Source organism: Plecotus auritus (assembly GCF_963455305.1).
Source record: "Plecotus auritus genome assembly, chromosome: 9".
Taxonomy (NCBI): domain Eukaryota; kingdom Metazoa; phylum Chordata; class Mammalia; order Chiroptera; family Vespertilionidae; genus Plecotus; species Plecotus auritus.
The window spans coordinates 149,290,004-149,312,733 of NC_137783.1; the positions used below are offsets into that span (position 1 = coordinate 149,290,004).

At 55.1% G+C, this 22,730-nt stretch overlaps 2 protein-coding genes across 3 annotated transcripts; both read right to left on the reverse strand.

The window, feature by feature from the left end:
- Positions 1 to 321: 321 nt before the first annotated feature.
- On the reverse strand, positions 322 to 9,017 carry SSH3 (slingshot protein phosphatase 3). Of its 2 annotated transcripts, none has more exons than XM_080641116.1 (14): positions 8,795 to 9,017; positions 8,268 to 8,308; positions 7,477 to 7,708; positions 6,431 to 6,549; positions 6,281 to 6,352; positions 5,867 to 5,932; positions 5,571 to 5,759; positions 5,394 to 5,487; positions 5,031 to 5,159; positions 4,902 to 4,948; positions 4,123 to 4,269; positions 3,765 to 3,965; positions 3,407 to 3,680; positions 322 to 1,348 (listed from the first exon to the last, which is right to left on the reverse strand). In XM_080641116.1, exons 1-14 carry the CDS (start codon positions 8,858 to 8,860, stop codon positions 1,052 to 1,054), a joined length of 1,974 nt encoding a protein of 657 aa, XP_080497242.1. In that variant the 5' UTR covers positions 8,861 to 9,017; the 3' UTR covers positions 322 to 1,051. The 2 variants fall into 2 exon arrangements, with proteins under 2 accessions (XP_080497242.1, XP_080497243.1); XM_080641117.1 differs by having other exon boundaries at positions 8,268 to 8,305; positions 8,795 to 8,995.
- Positions 9,018 to 9,919: 902 nt separating this feature from the next.
- ANKRD13D (ankyrin repeat domain 13D) lies at positions 9,920 to 22,242 on the reverse strand. Its single transcript, XM_080688347.1, has 15 exons — positions 21,996 to 22,242; positions 21,305 to 21,440; positions 21,075 to 21,199; positions 19,832 to 19,877; positions 19,607 to 19,750; positions 19,182 to 19,371; positions 13,216 to 13,282; positions 12,741 to 12,822; positions 12,462 to 12,523; positions 12,239 to 12,369; positions 11,274 to 11,431; positions 11,031 to 11,147; positions 10,785 to 10,948; positions 10,616 to 10,707; positions 9,920 to 10,295 (listed from the first exon to the last, which is right to left on the reverse strand). The coding sequence occupies exons 1-15, from the start codon at positions 22,083 to 22,085 to the stop codon at positions 10,082 to 10,084; spliced, it is 1,818 nt and encodes a 605-aa protein (XP_080544473.1). The 5' UTR covers positions 22,086 to 22,242; the 3' UTR covers positions 9,920 to 10,081.
- Positions 22,243 to 22,730: the final 488 nt, after the last annotated feature.

Consider the following 22,730-nt stretch of genomic DNA (forward strand, 5'->3'; position numbering starts at 1 on the left):
TTTTAAACTTAAACTTCTTCTAACGCCACTTCTTCAAAATAGACTCGCCCAGGCCGTGGTATTTTGTGGAAGAGCCACACTCAAGGGGCCAAAGGGCCGCATGTGGCTCGCGAGCCGCAGTTTGCCGACCACGGAGTCCTAGGGCCCTGCCCTAGGAGATGAGGGAGATAACACTGGCCTCCCTCCTTTCCCATTCTTCCTCCCACCCCACAAACAGGCACATCTCAAGACACCTGGGAATTGTGAGGAGACTGGAAGGAGTAAAAAGAGACCAGACTCCTTGTGTAACCACCGAAGAATCGGACTGACAGCAGATGGCTTCATCATAAAGTCAAAAATAATATGAAAATGTTTTTTTTATTTCTAAGTACAAAGTCAGATACTATTAAGACTGAAAAAATGGCCAGAGGCTATGAAGGACAAAAAGAGGACTCTCTTTGGCCTGGTGCCCTGTGTCCCAGGGCCTTGCCACGGGAGGGAGGTGGGTGTTGGGGGGAGGGGTTGGAAGGGGCAGCAGCAAAAGACTGCGGCCGGCTGTAGGGTGTGTGAGGGAGGCCAACCTGCCAGCCCCATCAGAGGGCCCAGCTCTCTGCTCCTCAGAGCTTCCCAGGACTGGGGACTGAGGACTGAGGTTACTCTAGACCTTTGGAGGCCACTGGTTCTCTGGCCTAGAGGGCCCCCAGGAAAGAAGGGGGCAGAGATGAGGCAGACAGGAGTGGGTGAGGGAGGGAGCATGAGGGAGCACTGGGGAACTGTTTTATTCCATGGCTGCAAGTGTTTCAGGCAGCGGCTGAGAATGCCCCCCAAAGCACCTTCATTCTCTCTACTGTATCCCCAATTGCAGAGAAAGTCTTGAGCCCTTGGACAGGTGGACATGGGTCTGAGATTTAAGGCTGTAGAAGCTGAGGCTGTAGTGAAGGGGGCCTGGAACCTCCTGGGGAGGAGCTAAGAGGAGTGCAGACAAGCTGACAGGAGTGAGGAGTGCTCATCCCAGGAGCTGTATTCAGGCACCTCTATTAGTGTCTAAGGGGGCACAGGCATGTGTGAGGGCTCAGGCCTCGCCCTCCTCCCCACTGCCATCCACGCTGGCCTGCCTCACCACCTTCCTGAGCCTGGGTGTGGAGGAATAGCCAGCCTCCCTCTGTTCCTGCTCCTGCTTTTGCTCCTGCTCCTGGAAGGCCCGGGTCCGGCTGGCCACCAGGGCGGCGCTGTTGAGAGCAACCACAGACTGGCGGGACTTCAGGGCAGGCCAAGGCCCCTTGCAGACCCTCCTGCCTCCCTTGGCCTTTGAGACCTGAAGAAAGGGCTGTGGAGGGTCTTCATCTGAGGATTCGCTTGAAGAGAAAACCTGGAAGGGTGAAAGTATAAGGAAAAAGAGTCATAGAGCACAGAGCCTGGAAAAGGGTGGGTGCAGAATGTTTGTTGACTGAATACTAAAAAGCTGAGCTACTCATGAGTCACATTTCCCCAGGAGGGAAGACCCATGGCAGCCCTGCTGCCCTTGCTCCTCAGCCCTCACCTGTCTAAGCTTTCTGGCCCCAGAAGCCCTCCTTAGCCTCTCTGCACCTGCAATGTCATTGAGGCCCCTACTTCCTCATCTTGCCCCCTCTGCCTTTTTTTATTTGAGAGAGAGATAGACATTGATTTGTTGTTCCACTTATTTATGCATTCATTAGTTGATTTTTTAAAAAATATTTTTTTATTGATTTCAGAGAGGAAGGGAGAGGGAGAGATAGAAAAATCAATGAAGAGAGAGAATCATTGAATGGCTGCCTCCTGCACACCCCCACTGGGGACAGAGCCCGCAACCCTGGCATGTGCCCTTGACTGGAATTGAACCCGAAACCCTTCAGTCTGCAGGCCGATGCTCTATCCACTGAGCCAAACCGGCTAGGGAGCATTAGTTGATTCTTGTATGTGTCCTGGCCGGGGATTGAACCCACAACCTTGGTGTGTTGGGACAAGGCTCTAACCAACTGAGCTACCCAGCCAGGGTCCCCGGACTCTGCCTTTAGAGTCGCGACCCACAGGTTGAGAACCGCTAGCAGGGTCGCCTAAGACCATCGGAAAACACAGATATTTACATTACGATTCATAACAGTAGCAAAATTACAGTTATGAAGTAGCAACAAAAATAATTTTATGGTTGGGGGTCACCACAACATGAGGAACTGTGTTAAAGGGTCGCGGCGTTAGAAAGGTTGAGAACCACTGCTCTAGACAGTCATTTGTGAAACACAGTCCAGGTGCCAGGGCCCTGAGCTGGGTGTGGAGTGAGGACAGCCTGCCTTTAGGACCACCCACCAGGGGTCCTCAAACTTTTTAAACAGGGGGCCAGTTCACTGTCCCTCAGACTGTTGGAGGGCCGGACTATAGTTTAAAAAAAAAACTATGAACAAATTCCTATGCGCACTGCGGGCCCGGGACGAGTCGGCTGCTAAGCAGGACAGGCAGCGGCACCCGGCGGGTGGGATAAATGTCCTCGGCGGGCCGCATGTGGCCCGCGGGCCGTAGTTTGCGGACCCCTGACCCACACCCATCCACCCACCATCCCTTCTTCCCCTCTTCCCCATTCTTCCACACCCAGCACTGCCTCCTCCAGGAAGGCTCTCCCAAATGTTCCCTCCCTCTATGAGATGAGCCCTCCTTCCTCCAGGTCAGCCAGGACTTTGGTCGCATCAGTGCTATAACCCTCTGCATCTCCTCCTTTAATATGTTGCCTCTCAGATTTGGGAAGGGCTGCCAAGATCATCTTATCTACCCCCACCGAGGGTCAGCAGTCAGTGGTCTAGCTCCCGGCCTGGGGAGGATGCTTACTGCACAGCTGGGCAGCCCCACCCCTTAGGAAGCAAATCCCTTTGCCAGGCTGAGAGCTGCCTGCAGCCTCCAGCCGGGGCTCACTCCCAAGGACCCCCCTGGATGCCTTGGTCCCACGACTGCTCTCCAGCTCCCATGGAAGCAGCACTCACCTGCCCTCATTAGGCCTCCTCCGCTGCTCTGAGGAGACCAAAGAGAACTGCCTAGGGCAGTGGTCGGCAAACCGCGGCTCGCGAGCCACATGCGGCTCTTTGGCCCCTTGAGTGTGGCTCTTCTACAAAATACCACATGCGGGTGCGCACGTACAGTGCGATTGAAACTTCATCGCCCGTGCACAGAAATCGGTTTTCAGCTCTCAAAAGAAATTTCAATCGTTGTGCTGTTGATATTTGGCTCTGTTGACTAATGAGTTTGCCGACCACTGGCCTAGGGTATGGTCCCCATGCTCAGGCACCCCTTGCTCAGGGCTGAAAGTGGAGCACCAATCCTGGTCCTTCTCCATCCTCCTTCTCCATCCTCCCGCCACCTGCCCCCTCCTCTTGGTCCCAACCCTGCCGCAGCCTGAGCTCCTTCCTTAGCCCAGCCTCACCTCTGGCAGGTCATCAGCCCCTGAGGCGCTTTCCAGCTCTGAGGGGGGCTCCAGGAGGCTGATGGACCTCATGACCCCGCGGAGGTTGATGCGGGGCCTTGGTCCAGGCTCTTCTCTTGGGGATGGCTGGCTTTCCTCCAGCCCCATGGCCATCACCTCCCCACTGCCCCCTGGTTCTGGCGGGAACAGTGGGAACGGTGTAGAGACCTCAGGGGCCAGGGACTCCTCTGGGGAGACCCCACCCACTTTCTGCTCCCAGACATGGCTCTGCCGGCTGTGAGGAGATGGCCCTGAGTCAGCTCGGAGGGACCCAGCAGCCATCCCCAGCACCCCTGGCCCCTTGTCCTCCACGCTGTACCTGGCAGTCAGGATGCCCTGGTAGGTCTGCAGTTGGCGCAGGAAGCCTGGGTTGGGGCGGGCAATGGGCCGGAGCTCCTGCACATGGCGCAGAGCCTGCTCCAGGCTCCAGCCGTACTGCTTCATGGCATAAGCTACCACCGTGGCCGCCGAGCGGCTGACGCCCATCTTGCAGTGGACTAGCACTCGGGTGCCCTGCGCTCTGTGGAGGCAGGACATGGTTAGCCCCCTTCCTGGCCCCTGGCTGTGAGGGGCCCTGCAGTGCGGGGGAGGGCAGGCGGCGGACAGACTGCTGTCCCGGCAGAGGGGGAAGGAAGCAGCCGGGAGGAGGGCAGGCAGTGAGGTTGGGGACACCCGACCTTGCGGCCTCCACAAAGCGGTGTGTCTCCTTCCAGTGAGGCAGCAGCTGGGCTGACTCTTCGTCCCAGAGGCGCACATTGTGGTAGGTGAAGCGCTCGGGATAGAAGTTGTCGATCTCCCGGGCCATGTTCAGGATATGACTGACCCTGCAGCAGGGCGTGCGAGGCGGGCTAACATGGCCAGGGGCTCCAGCGTCACTGGCCAAGGGACCTAGCGGGCCTGGGTGTTTCTGTTTAGTTCTCGGTTCTGAGTCAGCTGGGGCGGCACAGTTACGATGGGAGGAGGTGGTGACTGTAGCCCCGAGCCCATCATTTCACCCCACTGGGCTTGTGTCCCCTCTAGTCCAGGCAGCTGCCGGGCTTGACTGCAACCCTGGGCCTTCTGTTATTCTCAGAAGTCAGTTTGAGAACAACTGCTGAGCTAAGCTGAGATTGGAGGGTCTGCAGCAGCTGGGTGATGGGCCCTAACTGGTGGACAAATGATAGGAACCCATGGGAGCCAGCAGCCAGGTCCCCCCAGGAGAGGGGCACTTCCACCCCACTTTATAGCGTGGGGAGGGAGAAGAGGGGGCCAGGGAGCCACAGCAAGCCAGCAAGGTGGTGGTTCTGTTCTGGCCCAAGACCATGCTGAGGGGAACAGCCTCAGGCTCGGAGTTGGAAGCTGAGTTAGCAGCTACTGAGGGGAGTCTGGGGGTTTCTGGCCAGGTGGCCCCTTGAGGGGAGGCCAGGCAAGGGGGATGACAGGCTCTGGGCAGTCCTGAGGGGGCACGGAACCCTACCTGTTTCTCTGCAGCTCTTCCAGGTTCGCTGCATTCCACTCCGAGCCCTGTGGACAGGGAGAGAAGCATTCTTCTTGCCCCGCACCGGCTGCAGCTGTCCTCATCTCCCGCCCTCACCCTGCAGCTCACCAGGTAGAGGTGGGGGAAGATGCGGGAGGCCCGGTCTCGCTGAGCCATGAGCAGCAGCATCTGGTTATCGATGAAGTCGCGGTACTGTTGGAGAGGGTGACCCAAGCGCAGCTCCAGGGCCTGGCGGATCTGCAGGCAGGAAGGACAGGAGAGGTTCCTGATGCCCCATCCTTCCCTCCAGGGCTTCTGGGGACGGTACTGTCCCATCTATTCAGAAGAGCTGGGGCCAAGCACCCGGGACTGGCTCAGGACAGGAGAAGAGCTAGGTGGGAAGACTCCAAGGGGAGGAAAACTGGCTCCCAGCTGAAGGGTTCCCCCACCATATCCGAGCCCGCTTCCTCCCTGGCCCCGCACCCTGCCCACCTCTTTGGAAGTGATGCTGTCCAGGTCACTGGTGTCCAATACCTTCCATAGCTCGGCCCGGATTGCCTGCTCCATCTGCTCCTGTTCCGAGGACCTGGGAGCCGAGCCCGTCAGTCCAGGGGCCCTTTCCTTGCTTTGCCATGGCACCCCCCCATTTCCTCCCTTCCCTGTACTGACCTGCCAGGCTCAGCACTGGGAGGCCGCAGGGACTCCAGGTCAGCCATGGCCATCCACTCGTTGAGACAGCTCTGGTCAGAGCTCAGTCTGTCCTGGTAGTGGCTGGCCCAGGTGAGGGCACTGCCCCCTGGCACAAGACCACTGCCTAGAGCCGCCTCACATGCCTGGTGCAATACCTGGAGTGTGGCCCTGGGACAGAAGAGAGGCTGGTCACACTGTCCTCCCTGCTGCCCCTACCAGGACCCTGCAGCCATCTGAGGAGAGGCCAGCTGAGGTTGGACTACCCCAGCTCTTACCACATGGTCTGGATGGAGATCGGCTTGAAGATTCGACTCTGCCCACCAGACGTCACACTGAAGCCCCTGGGGGAGAGCAGGTAGGGGTGGAGCCCCACTCCAGGCCCTGGGACAGAGCCCCTGAGAGGCGTCCCCACTAGCCAGCTCATGAGGCTGGTCCTCAGAATACGTACACATTTGAGCTTCAAAATAGGCCCCTTTTGCCAGATATGGGGCAGCTGAGGCCCAGAGAAGTTCGGTGACTTGCCCAGGATCACACAGTAAATCTGAGGTCGAGCTGAGAGTAGGCCCAGGCCTCAGACACCCAGCCTGGAGTTCGGCAGCAGCTGCCCAGTGCCCCTCCTCTCCATCATATACATCACACCCTCTGCCTCTCCTCTCTCCTTTCCCCGCCCGCCAGTTGCCATCTCTTACCCATCACCATCGAGGTACACCTGGGTGTCACTCCAGAGAGGCAAGACCAGGCCCAGAGTGCAGCTGTAGGAGCTGGCAGGACACAGAGGGAAGCCATTGTTTCCCAGCACCTCCCTTCCTTGCCCCCTCCCTTCCTCTCCCTGCTCCCACCTGCTATCAGGGAAGTCCACTCCCAGGAGGACTGTCTCATCCTGGCTCACACGGTCTCTTGTGGAAACTACCAGCAGGTAGCGGAGCCGAGGAGGTCGTGCTGCCTCCAGCTGGGCTGCCTGGGGGAGGTGGGAAGACAGAATCCCGAGGTCACAGTGGCCCCGAGGACCCTGTCCCCCTCACCAGGACACACACCTGGGCCTAGAACAGACCTGCTGTCTGCTCCCTCCACACCATCCCCTTCTTCCCAGACCTCAGATCAGTGGTTACAGTCCAGGGGTTCCCAACTTTTGAATTTTATGGTCTAATAAAATGTTTTAAAAGATTTTCCTTAAAGGGTGTATGTGTGGGAAAAAGGGGAGGATGAACCTGACAGAGATTGCCCATTTTTTTTTATTTTTGCCTGGGAAGGAGGTTTAAAATAAACCCTTTCACTTGCCATTACCATCACTTCATTCAAGAAATGTTTCTTACCAAAGAAATAGGAAGGACACAATCTCACAGTAAAAGATGGTGTTTCCGTGGAGTAAATTCAGCTCTACAGAAGACTGACTGCATGTTCTTTTTCTCCTTTTGCTGCAGTGAGATGTCCCACAGGCATCTGGGGACTAGTCCTCGCGCTCCCACCTGTGTCCCACCCCCCACGGGCCCCTCCAGCACACCAGCTCCTGGGGGGTGCTCAGCAGGCTCCCTGAGCACCGGTCCATTATGGGTAACTCACACTGTTAGGAAGGTCTTGCTGTGGTTGCCCAGAAACCTGTCCCTGTGTAATCCCAGCTCTTGGGCCTAACTAGGCCCTACAGGCTCATGCAGAACAAACCTCCCGGTCCTTTCCCAGCCCAGACACCTGAAGATAGGACCTCTCCCTGTTAAACAACCCAGTTGTCAGGGTTTGGGCAAACCCTTCACTCCCCAGGGTGCCCCCTGCCCTCACACCACTGCTCCCCAGAGACACACACTGGCTCCATTCTGCCCTCCCCTCCTCCCACGCCAGGGATGACTCTCTTCCCCCTCCAAGAGGGCCCCTCACCAGGCAGGCCCCTCACCAGGCGAATGTCGTCCTGCGGCCTCAGCAGCTCCACCATGAGGTGGAGGTGCTGACTCTGCTCCTGCTTCTGGGGGCTCTGGGGCCCATGCCCATTGTCTGTCTGGTCCCCGTGGAGCTGCTCTTCACCCGAGGGTTCCTCTGAGGGCTGAGGGCTGGGCTCAGCTGCATCGCCACTGTCCCCTCCGTCCTGCAGTCCCAGGACAGCCCCATGGAGCACTGCAAAGCTCTGCCTGGCAGGGCAGGGAAACTGTTTTGGCCTGTTGTACCTCTTAGGACAGAGGTCCATCAGAATCAATGGCGGGCCCGTTAAAACAGGTGCTGGGCCCCCACCTGCATGGAGTCAGCAGGTATGGAGTGTGGAGACCTGAGAATGTGAATTTCCAGCGAATGCCCAGGTGATGTGGCCACCACACTCTGAGCACTGCTTCCTTTTTCTTCCCGCCTGCCTAACTCAAAGGACACTGTAAGCTTGATGGGGACCCAGGAGTCCTCAGGCCCTGCAGTCCCATCTTGCCCTTCGGCTTGTGGCCACTGGCCTGAGCCAAGGTCTACTAGCCTAATGGGTGAAGGAACCCCAAATGATCAAGGGGAAGATGAAAGCAAAGGCAGCCAGGTGGGAGCGCGAGCCAGCCATGCCTCTGGCAACACTGCCCCACACAGCCAGTGGTTGGCTTTGGCTGCGAGCCCTCCAGGACGGCAGTGGCTAGTGCCCATACAGACTAGGTGCTCCATCAACATCAATTCCCCTGCGCTCTGGATGGAGGATCTGTGCTGGGGGGAGGTGCTCACCTTCGCTGGAGCCGGCTTCTCCGCTTGGAGGCCTGGTCCTGCTGGGAAAGCAGCAGACCCCAGGGCGGGGTTAGGGGATTGCTGGGGTGGGGGGAATTCCCGCCCCCGCCAACCCTATGGGGAGTGGAACCAGAAAAGGTGCCAGATACTCTTCCTACCCCAGTCTACACCCCACGGGAGGCACTGGGAGAGTCCAGCCTGGGTCCAGGTAGGGCAGCAGCGGGGTAAAGGTGGGTGGGGTGCTAGAGTTTGGCCCACATCTGGGCCAGGAAGGGGGTAGGGCCTCCGCTGGCTGGTCTGGCGCTCAGAGCTCCGCGTCTTGCCTTGGTCAAAGTTCCTGGGAGCCTCAAGACCCCCCACCTCCAGCTGAGACCTAGGGTCCTCCTCCCCCCACCTCCGCTGAGACCTAGGGTCCTCCTCCGCACACCTCCAGCCTTGAAGGGAGGCTGCCCGTAGGCAGGACGCGCTCCCCCGGGCCCAGCTGGCAGCCAACTACGTGGGCAGGACCACAGCAAAGCCAGACTCACCGAGGGCCCCACCGGCGTGGAGTAGCCGCTGGCCGGGGGCGAGCGGCTCACTGTGACCAGAGCCATGGGGTCAGGCGGGAGGCACCTGGGCCGGCACTGGGCACAGAGCCCTCCCACAGCCACACGGACAGTCCCTGCCCAGCAGGACCAGGAAGGAGAGACCAGAGCCACCCGGGCCTGGCACCTCCTCGGGGGCGGCCCTTAAAGGGCCAGACACCCGTCCAGCCCAGCCTGCGTAGCCGGCACCGCAGGGCCGCCGCCCCACCCCTCCCCTCCGGCCTCCTCGGGTTCTGCCCGCCTCGTTCCCGCCTCCCAAACACGTTAGAGGCGGAGCCGGGGGCGGAGCGCAGGTGAGGAGGCCAGCGACCCGCGGAGAATGGGAGGTTTGGTCCCTCCTCCCAGGAAGCACCCCAACCCCAGTCCTCCCTGCCCCGCCCAGTTAGGTCACCTGGACTCTGCTTTGGGCCTCAAAGGTTCTGTTACCTAGCAAAGGTGGGTCCTAGGGAAGGCAGGACTGGGGGAACACAGGTCTTAGAGAGGATCAGACACAGCGGGTCTTAAGTTGGGGGGGCACCCCAAACATATTTCTCCATGCTGGTTGACCCTTATGCTCCCACTCTGCGTGAATCACTGGAAACATGCTCGCGGGGGATCCTCAGGGCCACCTTGGAGGTGAGCAGGGTGGGGCTGAGCAGGTCCGCAGAGGGAAGTGACTTGCCCAAAACACCTCCATAGAATGTGCCAGTCAGAGCAGGAACCCAGGCCTGGGGTGCAGGGGGTTCTGCCTGTAAGTAGAGTCTGAAGGCTCCGTGTCGCCCCCTCCTGACAGGAGCAGGAGTGGGTTCTGGGAAAGCCAGACTGGGTGGCAGGAGGAACCTGGGTCTTGGGTAGGAGGCACAGGCTCAGGGGAATTGATTTTTATGAAGCACCTACTTGACACATGCTGGCTCATTGTCCCCTCCCTCCCCGCAGCCCTGGCGGGGTAGCAAGTGGTCTCATTTTACAGCTGAGGAAACTGAGGCTCAGAGAGGCTAAGAGGGCCATGGCCAAGATTTGAACCCAGGTCTGACGCCATCACCCATAGTGTCTCCCCTCAGCTTCCACCCAACTGAGCAGAGCAAGCCTGCTGCTGAAGGTCTCTTTATTTCCATCTTGGTCTCCAATGCAAGCCCATCCCCAGGGCTCCAGGCCCCAGACTCAGCAGCAGACAGTTTATAAATAAATAAGTTACAAAAGCGGGCGGGGGAGTGGCCTGGACAGCCCTCCCAGGGGCTGGGCAATCGGTGCTCAGTGTTCTGTGAGCGAGAGCCGCAGGATCCGCTGTAAGTCTTCCTCCTCCTGCTGCCCTCGCCGTTCCCGCTCCTCCTGTTCCCGTGAGGACAACTCCAGGGCCAGACGAAGCTGCTCCTCAAAGCTTGGGGGGGTTGGGGCCAGGGGGGTCCTGTGAGGGGATCCCGGGCCCCTGGGCTCCGTGGACATCTGCAGGCTTTCCTGGAGGGCCCTTCAAGGAAAGGTGTGAGCGGGAGAGCAGACAGGTGAGCACCAAGGCTGAGGGAGGAGGCCAAGGGCTGGGACATGGCTTTGAAGGACGAGGACAAGGACAAGGACAGGGTGGCTGGGTCCTGGGAGATCAGAACGAAGAGACAAGGTGGGGCCCTGTCTTCCCATCCCACATGCCGCCTTCGGCGCTGGGGTGATGCTAATGGAAGATGACTCTGGGACAAGCACCTCCCTGCTACCCACCTCCACCAGCCAAGGACCTCATGGCCCTGAGGTAGGGCAGGGCTGAGACGTGGACCTAGGAGGTCCCAGAGGACTCACCGCTCCAGCTGAAGCTGTTCCTCATAGGCCATGGCTCGGGGAGGAGGGTGGGTGCCAGGCCTGGTGTTGGTCAGGGCTTCCCAGACAGTCACCTGCAGCAGCCAGAGCCCAGCGCTGTCATCTCTGCCACCCCTGCCCATACCCAGGCCCCGCCCTGCCCGCACCCCACCTGCTCCGCCTCTGTGCCTGCCTCAAGCAGGCTCTGCTGGATGGCGAACTGCAGCAGGTCGTCGTCCTCGTCGCGCAGGGGCTCGCTGCGCTCTGCGCCCAGCACGCTGTACCCCTCAGGCACCTCGAACACCGAGGGGTCCACCTCGCATGGGAAAGGGCTCCCTGGGGTGACAGAGGGGCCACACTCAGCCCCCAGGACTCAAACACCAGCAAGTCATGCGGCGCCCTCCCTCCACAGCGGTACCTGAAGCGGGGACAGCGGAGCCAGGGGCTGGCACCCACACCGAGCTCAGAGGCTCGTCACAGCCACACAGGTTGCTGAAGGTGATGCGGGCATTGAGCACATGGAAAAGGGGAATCTCTGTGAGGAGACAGCCAAGCCTGAGCCACTGTGGCCATACACCCACCTGTGCCTGGCCCCTGGGGCCACATCCACCCACTCCCTGGAGCCGCCTGAGGCCTCCCTGCTTCCCCACCACCCTCTCACCAATCTTGACTGGGAAGCCAGGTGGGAGGCGAAGGGTGATGAAGTCCCGCAGCTTGGCAAAGTGAGCGTTGCTGATGGCCATCAGGTCAATGATGGGTGTCACCTGGTCCCCCAGGGAGAGCGGGTGCTCCTCGCTCAGCCACAGTGTTGCCTTGAATCTGCCCAGCCAACCGCAGGACGTGGGTCAAGGAACCTCTGGTGGCCCCTCTCCTGAAGCCCACCCACTCCGGACACCTGCCTTTACTCGGCCTTCTGCCTGGCCTGGGTCCCCTCTTCTCTCCTCAGCTGCCCCTGCCTGCTTCCCCCAGGAGCTTGTGACCTTCTGGTCCTATGGCCTGAGCCGCCCCCAGGCCCTGGGCCCAGGCTGGAGCCTATGGTAGTTTGTGCCAGCTCAACTCGTCAAGATGAGGGCAAGGCTGGGCTGCCGGCTTCAGTCTGAGCCTGGTCTACAGCCCTGACCACCGCCTCAGCCCACAGCTGGCCAGCACAGCCCACAGGTCAGGACTGCCGGGGTTCAAATGCACTGGGTGGCTGAGAGAGGTTCCTGGGACAGTGCTGGGCCCATCATAAGCTCCATGTCACGGCTCATCAGGCCCTCCCAGTGCCCAAGTGTGACTTCTCAGTTACTCAGAGGCCAGACTCTGGGAGAGGAAGATAGTTCCTTGGGCCACGAAGCCAGGAGGTGGCAGAGCTGTGGGCCCTTCCCACTCTGCTCCAAAGCTGGCCCCCAGCAAGTGCCATTAAATTTCATAGAAAACCATACATGGGTGGTGTTGCCCGCTCATTCATTTGCTCATTCACCACAGAAGAGTGACCAGTCCTCTGGGCCAAGTCCCGAGCAGGATGCTCAGTGGGTGGATCCCCTCCTCTGGTAGGCCCATGTGTGACAGGAGCCTGTTAGAGCTCAGGGGAACCAGGCAGGGTCCCTGTCACTGACGGGAGTCCCAACTAGTCCCGGACCTCACCTCTGTACTTTGCTGGACATCTCGATGGGGCGGCCGATGTTCCGTGACTCCAGGCTGAAGTTGGGGTCAAAGTATTCATCGGGGGAAATGGCTGTGGGGTTGGTGGGGCTGGCTGCCTGCTGCACAGGAACCTGGCGGGCCCCAGGACCCCGCTTAGCGCTCAGGACAGCACCTGCCTGGCCCTGCCCAGTGGTCCCAGCCCCTGCCCCCAGCCCTGGCTCACCCCATTGAGGGACGAGTGCTGCTGGGCCATCCCGAGGAAGGACTGGAACGGAGTCTTCCCCCCTAAGGAGAAGGGTGGGAGCCCATGAGGGGACTTTAGGCCACTGCCCCCAGGTTGCCCCCACCCACCATCCACCCTGGGAGCCTCCTGTCAAGTGGAAGACTGAGCAGACGGGAGTGGGGTGACCCCTCAGCTTGTCCCAGATACTCTGGCCCCCCCAGTCCAGGGTGACCCCACCACATGGTGTGACTGGGCAGCAGCAGGCGCACCTGGGTTTACCTTTGCTCCTCGACTTGTCCTGATCAGAGAGGTGCTCCGTGCGTGTGCGTGTCACCAGCTCCACATTGATGGCACTGTACACCTGGGGAGCGGGGGGGTTACAGGGGGCGCTGGGGACTCAGAGCCTGTTCCCCACACTCAGCCTCACCAGCACGGGACCCAAGTCCTGTCCCCAGGAACAGATGAGAGCTCGCTCCCCACAGTGGAGGAGATGGCAGGGTCTAAACCCTGGGAAGTCACTAATGACAGGAAAATGGTCTGCTTCCATCTCAGTAACTTGGGTGGGGGACCCGTGCTGTGGGTGATCCCTACGTGTCAGTAGGCGCTGGGTGGTTGGGCCCCATTGAGTTCCCAGGGCCGCACGGGGCTTCCAGCCCCCAGGCTCCTCTGCCTCTCCCTCCAGATGCTGGATGAGGGGAAGGAGTGGAGTCCTGGGCCTCGTCCTACCCCAGCCCCCACCACTAGCCTCTCCTGCCTTGGCCTCGTAGCCGCTAACGGTTTCCATCTTCTCAGACCGCCAGCCCCAGATACCACATTTGTTCCTGAAACAGACCAAACAGGAGTTCATGAGGCCCTGCACCCCCGGACCCTGGCCAAAGCCTTCCCTTCCAAAGACTCCCTCCAATCAGCCTTCTCACCGTGAAACATGCAGGGACCTGGAGGAGGGTGCCTGGACAGCTGGGACAACCGAACAAGGACTGGGGTCTAGACCGTACTGAGGTATTATGGGTAATTTTGTTAGGTATGGTAATAGTGTTGGGCTGGGTTTAAAAACATCCTTGTATGTTAGAGTCATGTGCAAAGGCATTTACTGTTGGGATGATATGCCATCTGGGATGTACTTTAAAACAGTCCAGGAAAAAAGAAAAAAGGTGAGGAAGGATAGATTCAACAAGATTGGCAAAATGTTTAGGAAATGTCGAATTTGGGAGATGAGCATATCATACTATTCTCTCTTCTTTCATAAATATTTGAAATTTCCCATAATAAAAAGTTGAAAATAAAAGTATATCTGATTCAACAATAATGGTTGGAGACTTCGATATCTCCCTTTCAATAATGGAGAGAATGAGTAGGCAGAAGGTCAACAAGGAAATAGAAGACTTGAACAACACCATAAACTAGACTTAACAGACTTCCTTAGAACACTCCACCCAACAACAACAGAACACACATTCTTCTGAGGTGCACATGGAATATTCCTCAGGACAGACCATATGCTAGGCCATAAAAGAAGCCGCAATCAAATTTAAAGGACAGATATCACACAGTGAGTGTCCTCCAATCACAATGAAATGAAACTAGAATTCAAAAACAGAAAAAAGATTCGGGAAACTCACAAATATATGGAAAGCAAACAACAAACTCCTAAATAACCAAAGGATTAAAGAGTAAGTCAAAAGGGAAATCAGAAAATACTTTGAGATGAATGGAAATGAAAACACAACATATCAAAACTTATGGGGCACAGTTAAAGTAGAGCTTAGAGGGAAATTCTTAACTGTAAATGACTATATTAAGAAAGAAGAAATCTCAAATCAATAATCTAAACTTCCATATTAAGGTACTGGGGAAAGAGCCCAGTAAACCCACAACAAGCCGACGGAAGGAAATAATAAACATTACAGTGAAAATTAATGAAATACAGAATAGAAAAACAATAGAGAAAGTAAACCAAAAGACAGTTCTTTGAAATGGTCAACAAAATTGACAAAACCTTTAGCTAGATTGGCCAAGAAAACAGACAAGACTCAAATTACTCAAATCAGAAATAAAAAAGGGGCCATTGTTACTGACATTACAGAAGTAAGGATTATAAAAGTATACAAATGAGTAATTATTCCCAAACAAATTATATAATTTAGATGAAATGGGCAAATCATAAAGGGACAAAAACTATCAAAACAAATTTTTAAAAAATCTAATAGACTTGTAACAAGTAAAGAGATTGAAGAGGCAGTACAATAGCTACCACAGAAAAGCCCAGGCCCAGATGGCTTCACTAATGATTTCCCACCAAACATTTAAAGAATTAATACCGCCTGGCTGGCGTAGCTCAGTGGCTGAGCGTCGATCTATAAACCAGGAGGCTACGGTTCAATTCCCGGGTTGTGGGCTCGATCCCCAGTGTGGGCCCTGCAGAGGGCAGTCAGTCAATGATTCTCTCTTATCATTGATGTTTCTATCTCTCTTTCCCTCTCCCTTCCTCTCTGAAATCACCCGAGGATATTTTTCCATTGATATTTTAGAGAGAGTGGAAGACAGAGTGAAATATCGATGTGAGAGAAACACATCGATTGGTTGCCTCCTGCATGCGTCCTGACCAGAGCCCAGGCCAGGGAGGATCCTGCAACGGAGGTACGTGCCCTTGACCGGAATCAAACCCAGGACCCTTCAGTCCACAGGCCAATACTCTATCCCCTGAGCCAAACCGGCTAGGTAACACGGCCTAACTTATCCTATGAGGAATTGCCCAGATACTAAAACCAGACAAAGACATCACAAGAAAAAAATACAGACCAATATTCTTTATTAATATGAATATAAAATACTAGCCAACCAAATCTAGCAACATATGAAAAGAATCATACACCATGACCAAGTGGACTGTACCAGAGGAATGAATACAAGGTTGATTCAACATCTAAAAATCAACCTTGATGTAACATATATCGATAGAATTTTTTAAAGATACATGATCATATCAATAGACACAGAAAAAAAGCATCTGACAAAATTCAAACCCTTTCATAATAAAAAACTCTTAACAAAGTAGAAATAAAAGGAAACTTCCTCAACTTGATAAAGGGCACCCACAACTAACATCACTCTTAAAGGTAAAAGACTGAATACATTTCCCCCAAGGTCAGAAGCAAGACAAAGATGTCTGCTCCTGCCACTTCTATTCAACATTTTACTGGAGATTCTAGCCAAAGCAATTACACAAGAAAAAGAAATTAAAGAAAAACAAAACAGGTTGGATAAAAAGAAGTAATACTATCTCTATTAAATGATGACATGATCTTACATATAAAAATCGTAAGAAATCCACTAAAAGTCCATTACAACTAAAAAATGAGTTCTTTGAGATGAGCAAGGTTGCAGGATACATGATCAATACACAAAGATCAACCGTATTTTTATATATTTGCAATGAACAATTTAAAAATGTAACAAAGAAAACAATTCCATTTATAACAGTATCAAAAAGAATAAAATACTTAAAAAATGAATTTATCAAAAGAAGTGTAAAAGGTATACAGTTGATCCTTGAACAATGTGGGGGTTAGTGGTGCCTACTCCCATGCAATTGAAAATCTGAATAACTTCTGACTCCTCCCCCCCCTCCAAATTAACTACAGTTGGCCCTTTGCAACCATGGAGTCAACCAACTGCGGTTGGGAATTCACAGTTGTGAAACGTTGGTTGAAATTTAAATTAGAATCCCATCTGACTTCTTGGTAGAAACTAACAAGCTGAATTGGGAATGCATATGAAATTACAAGGGAATCAGAATACCCAAAATAATCCTGAGAAAGAAGAACAAAGTCAGAAGACTCACACTTTACTACAAAGCAATATCAATTAAGACAGGGTGGCACTGGAACAAAGACACATACATAGATCAATGGGATAGTGTAGAGGGTCCAGAAATAGACCCATACATCTATGGTCAACTGATTTCCACAGGGATGTCACACCATTCAATGCGGGGAAATAACAGTCTTTTTAGCAAATCGTGCTGGTACAAGCGAATAGTCCAGGCAAAAGAATGGAGTTGAACCCACCATATATAAACATTAACTCAAAATGGATCAAAGACCTAAATGTAAGAGCAAAAACTATAAAACTTTAAAAAGAAAATATAGGGGAAAATCTTCATGACTTCGGTTGGATTTGGCAAAGAATTGTTTGATATGAAACTAAAAGTACAAGCAAAAAAAAAAAAAATAGGTAAACTGAACTTCATAAAAATTAAAAACTTCTGTGCTTCACCCTGGCCGGTGTGGCTCGGTTGGGGGTCATCCTGTGCAACAAAGGGTTGCTGGTTCAATTCCCAGTCGGGGCAAATGACCAGGTTCTAGGCTCAATCCCCGGTGGAGGGCGTACAGGAGGCAGCCAATTGATGTTGCGCTCCCACATCAATGTTTCTCTTCCTTCCTCTCTCTCTAAAAAATCAATAAACTATTCTTTAAAAACAAACAAACAGCCCTGGCTGGTTTGGCTCAGTGGATAGAGCGTCACGTCGGCCTGTAGACTGAAGGGTCCTGGGTTCAATTCTGGTCAAGGGCACATGCCCAGGTTGCAGGCTCGATCCCCAGTAGGGGCATGCAGGAGGCAGCCAATCAATGATACTCTGTCATCATTGATGCTTCTCTCTCTCTCTCCATCTCCCTTCCTCTCTGAAATATATTTAAAAAAAATAATAAATAAATAATAAAAGAAAAATGCTGCCTCTAATACCATCTTAATAGGTTTTTTTAAATAAAAACAAACAAATATAAAACTTTTGTGCTTCATAGTACACCATCAAGAAAGTGAAAAGAGCCCTGACCGGTTTGGCTCAGTGGATAGAGCGTCGGCCTGCAGACTGAAAGGTCCCAGGTTCGATTCCAGTCAAGGGCATGTACCTTGGTTGTGGGCACATCCCCAGTAGGGGGTGTGCAGGAGGCAGCTGATCGATGTTTCTCTCTCATTGATGTTTCTAACTCTCTATCCCTCTCCCTTCCTCTCTATAAAAAATCAATAAAATATATTAAAAAAGAAAGTGAAAAGAACACACAGGATAGGAGAAAGTATTTGCAAATCATGTATCTGATAAGGGACTTACCTATATAATTTATATCTAGAATTTATAAAAAGAACTCCTGCAACTAAATAATAAAAAGACAACCCAATTTTTTAAATTTGCAAAGAATCTGAAGAGACACTTCTCCAAAGAAGATATACAAATGGCCAAAAAGCACATGAAATGATGCTCAACACCATTATAGTCATTAGGGAAATGCAAATCAAACCACAGTGAGATACTACTTCACACCCAATAGGATGGTTAGAATCCAAAAATAAATAAGTGAACAGTAAGTGTTAAGCGAGGATGTGGAGCAATTAGAATCCTCATACACCACTGGCAGGAATAGAAAATGCTAGTCCCTTTGGTAAATAGCCTGGCAGTTCTCCAATTATACACCCAGTTACCACATGACCCAGCAATTCTACTCGTAGATATATATACCCAACAAAAATGAAAACGTATGTCCATACAAACATTTGTGCACTACTGTTCAGAGCAGCATTTTTCATAAGAGTCAAAAGGTATAAATAATCAGAATGTCAATGGACGAATGACTAAACAAAATGTGGTATATTCATACAACCTATTCAGTCATAGAAAATAATGATGCAGCTTTATGCTACAACTTGGATGAACCTTGGAGACATTATGCTACATGAAAGAAGCCAGTTACAAAAGACTACATATTGGACTAGCTGGTTTGGCTCAGTGGATTGAGCATCAGCCTGCAGACTGAAGGGTCCCAGGTTCAATTCCGGTCAAGGGCAGATGCCAGGGTTGTGGGCTTGGTCCCCAGTGTGGGGCGTGCAGGAGGCAGCTGATTGATGATTCTCTCTCATCATTGATGTTTCTCTCTCTCCCTCTCCCTTCCTCTCAGGAGTCAATAAAAAAAATTTTTTTTTTTTAAAGAAAAAGACAACATAGTCTGGAAAAAGACAACATAGGAAATGTCCAGAATAGGCAAATCTATAAAGATCATTAGTTGCTTAGCGCTGGGGGAGGGAATAAGGGGATGGGAGTTAGTAGGTAAAAGATACAGGGTTTCTTTCTGAGATGAGAAAATGTCCTAAAATTAACTGTGGTGATGGTTGCTTATCTGTGAATGCACTAAAAACCATTGAATTGTTGTACACTTGAAATAGATGAGCTGGATGGTATATGAAAATTATATCTCAATAAAATGGTTTGGTTTTTCTTCTAGGTGTTTCTGAAGTCTGTTGTTGGAACTGGGGCATATGTTGTCACAGAAATACACTCTGGCCGGAAGGGTCAGGTTCCTAGGCTGCCCACAAAGGCCTCTGGCCCAGACACAGCTCTACTACTGAGGAGCCAACTTTGGTGCAAACAGCTGTCCTGAACCACAGCCCAAATCCTTGTTTGTATGGGAAAATATGCGAGGTTAGGAGTCAGAAAACTGGGGACACCCTGACCTAGCCTCTTCCCCAGGAAGTCAGCTGCCAGTATAGATAGACAGGTGCAGGCTTGAAGGTTGCCACAGCATGCTTAGCTGACCAATCTTCGGGGAACACTGGGCCTGCAGTGACCCCCCCTCATCTGAGCAGCCTCTGCAAGTGGCTCAGCCTCCCAGAGACCTGCACCAGGAGCCTCAAGGGCACCGCCCGCAGTGCGGCTAGACCCCAACTGACCTCTCAAAAGCCACATTTCGAGTGTCCAAGTGGGTGGAGACGATAGGAGAGGTGAGGCGACTGGCCACATGCTCCTCACTGGGCCGCATGGCGGCCAGCAGCACTTCTGGCTCAGGTGGGACCAGCCCCAGCGTCTCCGTGTGTACCACCTGCCGGTCATGGTCCACTTCCATCACCAGGGCGCCTGCCTCTGCCAGCCAGTGGGATGTAAGAGGGGAGTAAATCAGTGCCAGGCCCGAGGCAGTGGATGGGACCCATCATGATGCCCTCAGCCACCTGCTGCTAAGTGGGTGTGGCCTCAGCCCTGGGTCCCCTCCGCCCCAAACCTCCATGTCTACATCTGGAGAGTGGAAAGAAAGGACAGCATTGTCTTCACAAGCCACAGGAGAATCTCTGGAGCCCGCAGTGTGTCTCCCAGAGCTCACCCTGGCCCTTGAAGATGAAGCTCCTCCGGCCACGCTGCCAGGTCATGTGCTCGAAGCCCAGGAGACTGGTGTCCACCCGTAGGCTCTCACCCCGCTTCCATACACGGTACACGTCACTCGGGCACATCTTGGACACGAGGGGCACTGCAGGGGGCACAGAGGTCACCAGGGTTCTTTCCCTAAGGTCCCACCCAGGCCCCTTGGAGCCGAGCAGTCCCCACTCACCCCAGCTGGTAAACTCCCACTTCATCTCCACGTAGAAATCAGGGGCCTGAGACAGATCAGAGCGCCGGTCAGGGCCCTGCCTAGTTCTGGGGGCCAGTGCGCCTGGGCAGCTCCTGTCTGCAGCCCCGTTCTGGAAGCCGAGCCCTTCAGCAAGTCCTGATGCCCTGGCATGGCCCTATATGCCCCCATCACAACCATCCCCACCCAGGAAAGGGTGGGCCAAGTGGTGCCCTAAAAAGGCCTTCAGCAATCAAACTATAAGATCTGAGGGCCTGCCGAAACCGGTTTGGCTCAGTGGATAGAGCGTCAGCCTGCGGACTGAAGGGTCCCAGGTTCGATTCTGGTCACAGGCACGTACCTTGGTTGCGGGCACATCTCCAGTGAGGGGTGTGCAGGAGGCAGCTGATCCGTGTTTCTCTCTCATTGATGTTTCTAACTCTCTATCCCTCTCCCTTCCTCTCTGTAAAATATCAATAAAATATATTAAAAAAAAAAAAAAAAAAAAGATCTGAGGGCCAGTCTCAACCTGGCTGCTGGCGTGCTGGGGGTGGCCCCCGGGGGAGCTCCCGACTGTTCTGGATCCCAGAATCCTCATCTGTAAACGGAGCACAAGGACCCCCTCTGGGCCTGCCCCTGGGATGGGGGGGAGGAGGTAGTGTGCTCTCTCAACCCCCCACCTCCCTGGGTGCTTTAGAAGGGTAGACAGGTATTCCAGAAGTGCAGGCCACATCCGTAGAGTTGGATGAAATCCTCCCTCCAAAAAATCTGCATTCACCAGGGAGCCCATGGTCTAAAGCTCTGGTGAGATTTCTGGCACTAGGAGACCCTTAATGCTGGTAAGAGCTTTCCTTCCAAAAGACCCACTCCTGTCCCTCTGGGCCTGCACGCCTCTCTTTCCTCCGTGACCCTGGGCTGGGGTCATCAGAGAGGGACTTCGGGGGTGAGGGCATGTGCTGGGGAGTGGGAGTGGCTGGGGAGAGGTCAATGGGGGGGAAAGAAGACATATATAATACTTTAAACAATAAAGAATTTAAATAAAAAATAATAATCAGAGATATCGATAGACACAAAAAAAAGGGGGCGGGACTTCATCGGCAGTGTTGGGAAAGCATGCTGCACAAGCTGGGTGCCCTTCCAAGGCCAGGCCAGGCATGTATGACCAGGGTGACCGCCACGCAGTCTGTCAGCCCCCTGCCATGGCTCTCCACCCCTCTTACTGGCCACACCTCTGTGCCCTCTGTACCTGGCGGAGTTTGTTGAGCAATTCCGGAATGCCAGCCAGCCTCTGTTTGGCCCTCTGGTAGTCCCGATACTGGAGCACCACTTGCACCATCTCAGGGTCCCCAGTGCTGACTGCCTCCTGCAGGACTGGGGTCACCAAGCTGCTGAAGGGTGCTCTCTTGATGGCCCCAGGTCTGGTTACTCACCAACCCCATGTCACCCTCAAGGAAGCCCGCTTGCCCTCTGCAGTACCTGCCCAGCCCTGACAGCTCTCTTTGCCCACGTTGGCATTGTGTCGGAGGAGGACTCTCACAGACTCCAGGTTCCCCAGGGAAACGGCCAGCTCCAGGGGGGTGCGCCCCCGGGGGTCCTCCTGTTCAATGTCATGCTGGGGGAGATGGGACACTCAGCACAGGGCAAGGAGAGCGAGGCAGAGGCAAGAAGACCACTGGGCTGAACAGAGTTGGAAGCCCCCATGGGAAATAAGGCGGACAGGCAGTGGAAATGGCAGAGGGCGCACCTAGTTGGCCCTGCAAGGAGGGGCAAGGGCAGGTGGGAAGGGCCTGCCCGCCTCTCCTGTGCTTTGCCAGGGACAGAGCTGTGGGCCCAATGGTGGGGCCTGGTCAGGCAGAGGTTGAGCTGCGGCTGTCAAGAGTTTGGACCGGCCTGGGGACCAGGACCGGGTTGCTCCTTCTCAGCCTGGCTCAGGGGTGGCGTGGCGAGAGATCAGGGGCTGGGTGCAGTGTGAAGCGGGGAGATGGGCGAGGCTCAGCGCTGTGAGCCGAGCCCAGAGGCTCAAGCGAGAGGGACAGGTCACCTGGGCTTCCATCGGCCCGGGGAGGGTGAGCAGGGAGGCGGCTGCGGCGCCGGGCGGGGACCGGAGGCCTCCAGGATGGAGGTCACGGCTTTGGGTGCAGAGCCCCGAGTGCCCGGCGGGCCTCACCTGGCGGCTGTGCAGCGCGGCCTCCAGTTCGCGGTGCCGGTTCGCCCAGACGAGCCGGTGCAGCGGGAAGGTGGGGCCCGGGCCGGCCATGCTGGGCCTCAGCGCCGCATCCCGGGCGTGCGGGCGGGCGTGGCGAGGGCGGCCGGGCCCTGCCTCTGCTTGGAGCCTGGCGCGGCCCCCTCGCCTCGCGTCCTCACAGCGCCCCAGCTACACCCACCGCAGCCCCCGAACCCCGCGCCTCCGCGGCAGTGGCGGCAGCAGCGGCGCAGGTGGAGGGGAGGGCGGGCCGGGGGCGGGGCTGAGCCGGGACGGGGCGGAGCGTCGGACCGCGCGCCCCTCGCCATCTGCAGCCATGGCAACCGCAGCCGGGCCCGCGTGCGCGGAGGTCTGGCGGCCGCGCTGCCCAGCCTCGGTGGCAAGTACGCGCGCCAGGGAGAAGCCAGGCTCGGCCTCTGTGGAAAGAGGGTCTGCGGAGGGCGGTCCGGAGGGCGGGGCCTGGCTACAGCTCCGTCTGCGGCCTGCAGGGGGCGCCCCAGCCCAGCGTAGACCCCTCCTTGCGGGACCCGCAGCGGAAGGAGGGGGACCAAGGGTAGGGCATCTCGGCGAGGGGCGGGGACTGGGACCCCGGGACGTGCGCGCGCAGCGGGCTGCCTTTATGCTACGCGTGGGTTATCGTATTTCTCCAGCAGTCCTGCTGGCCCCGTTCCCCTTCCTTCCCCTACCCGCCTCCCGCCT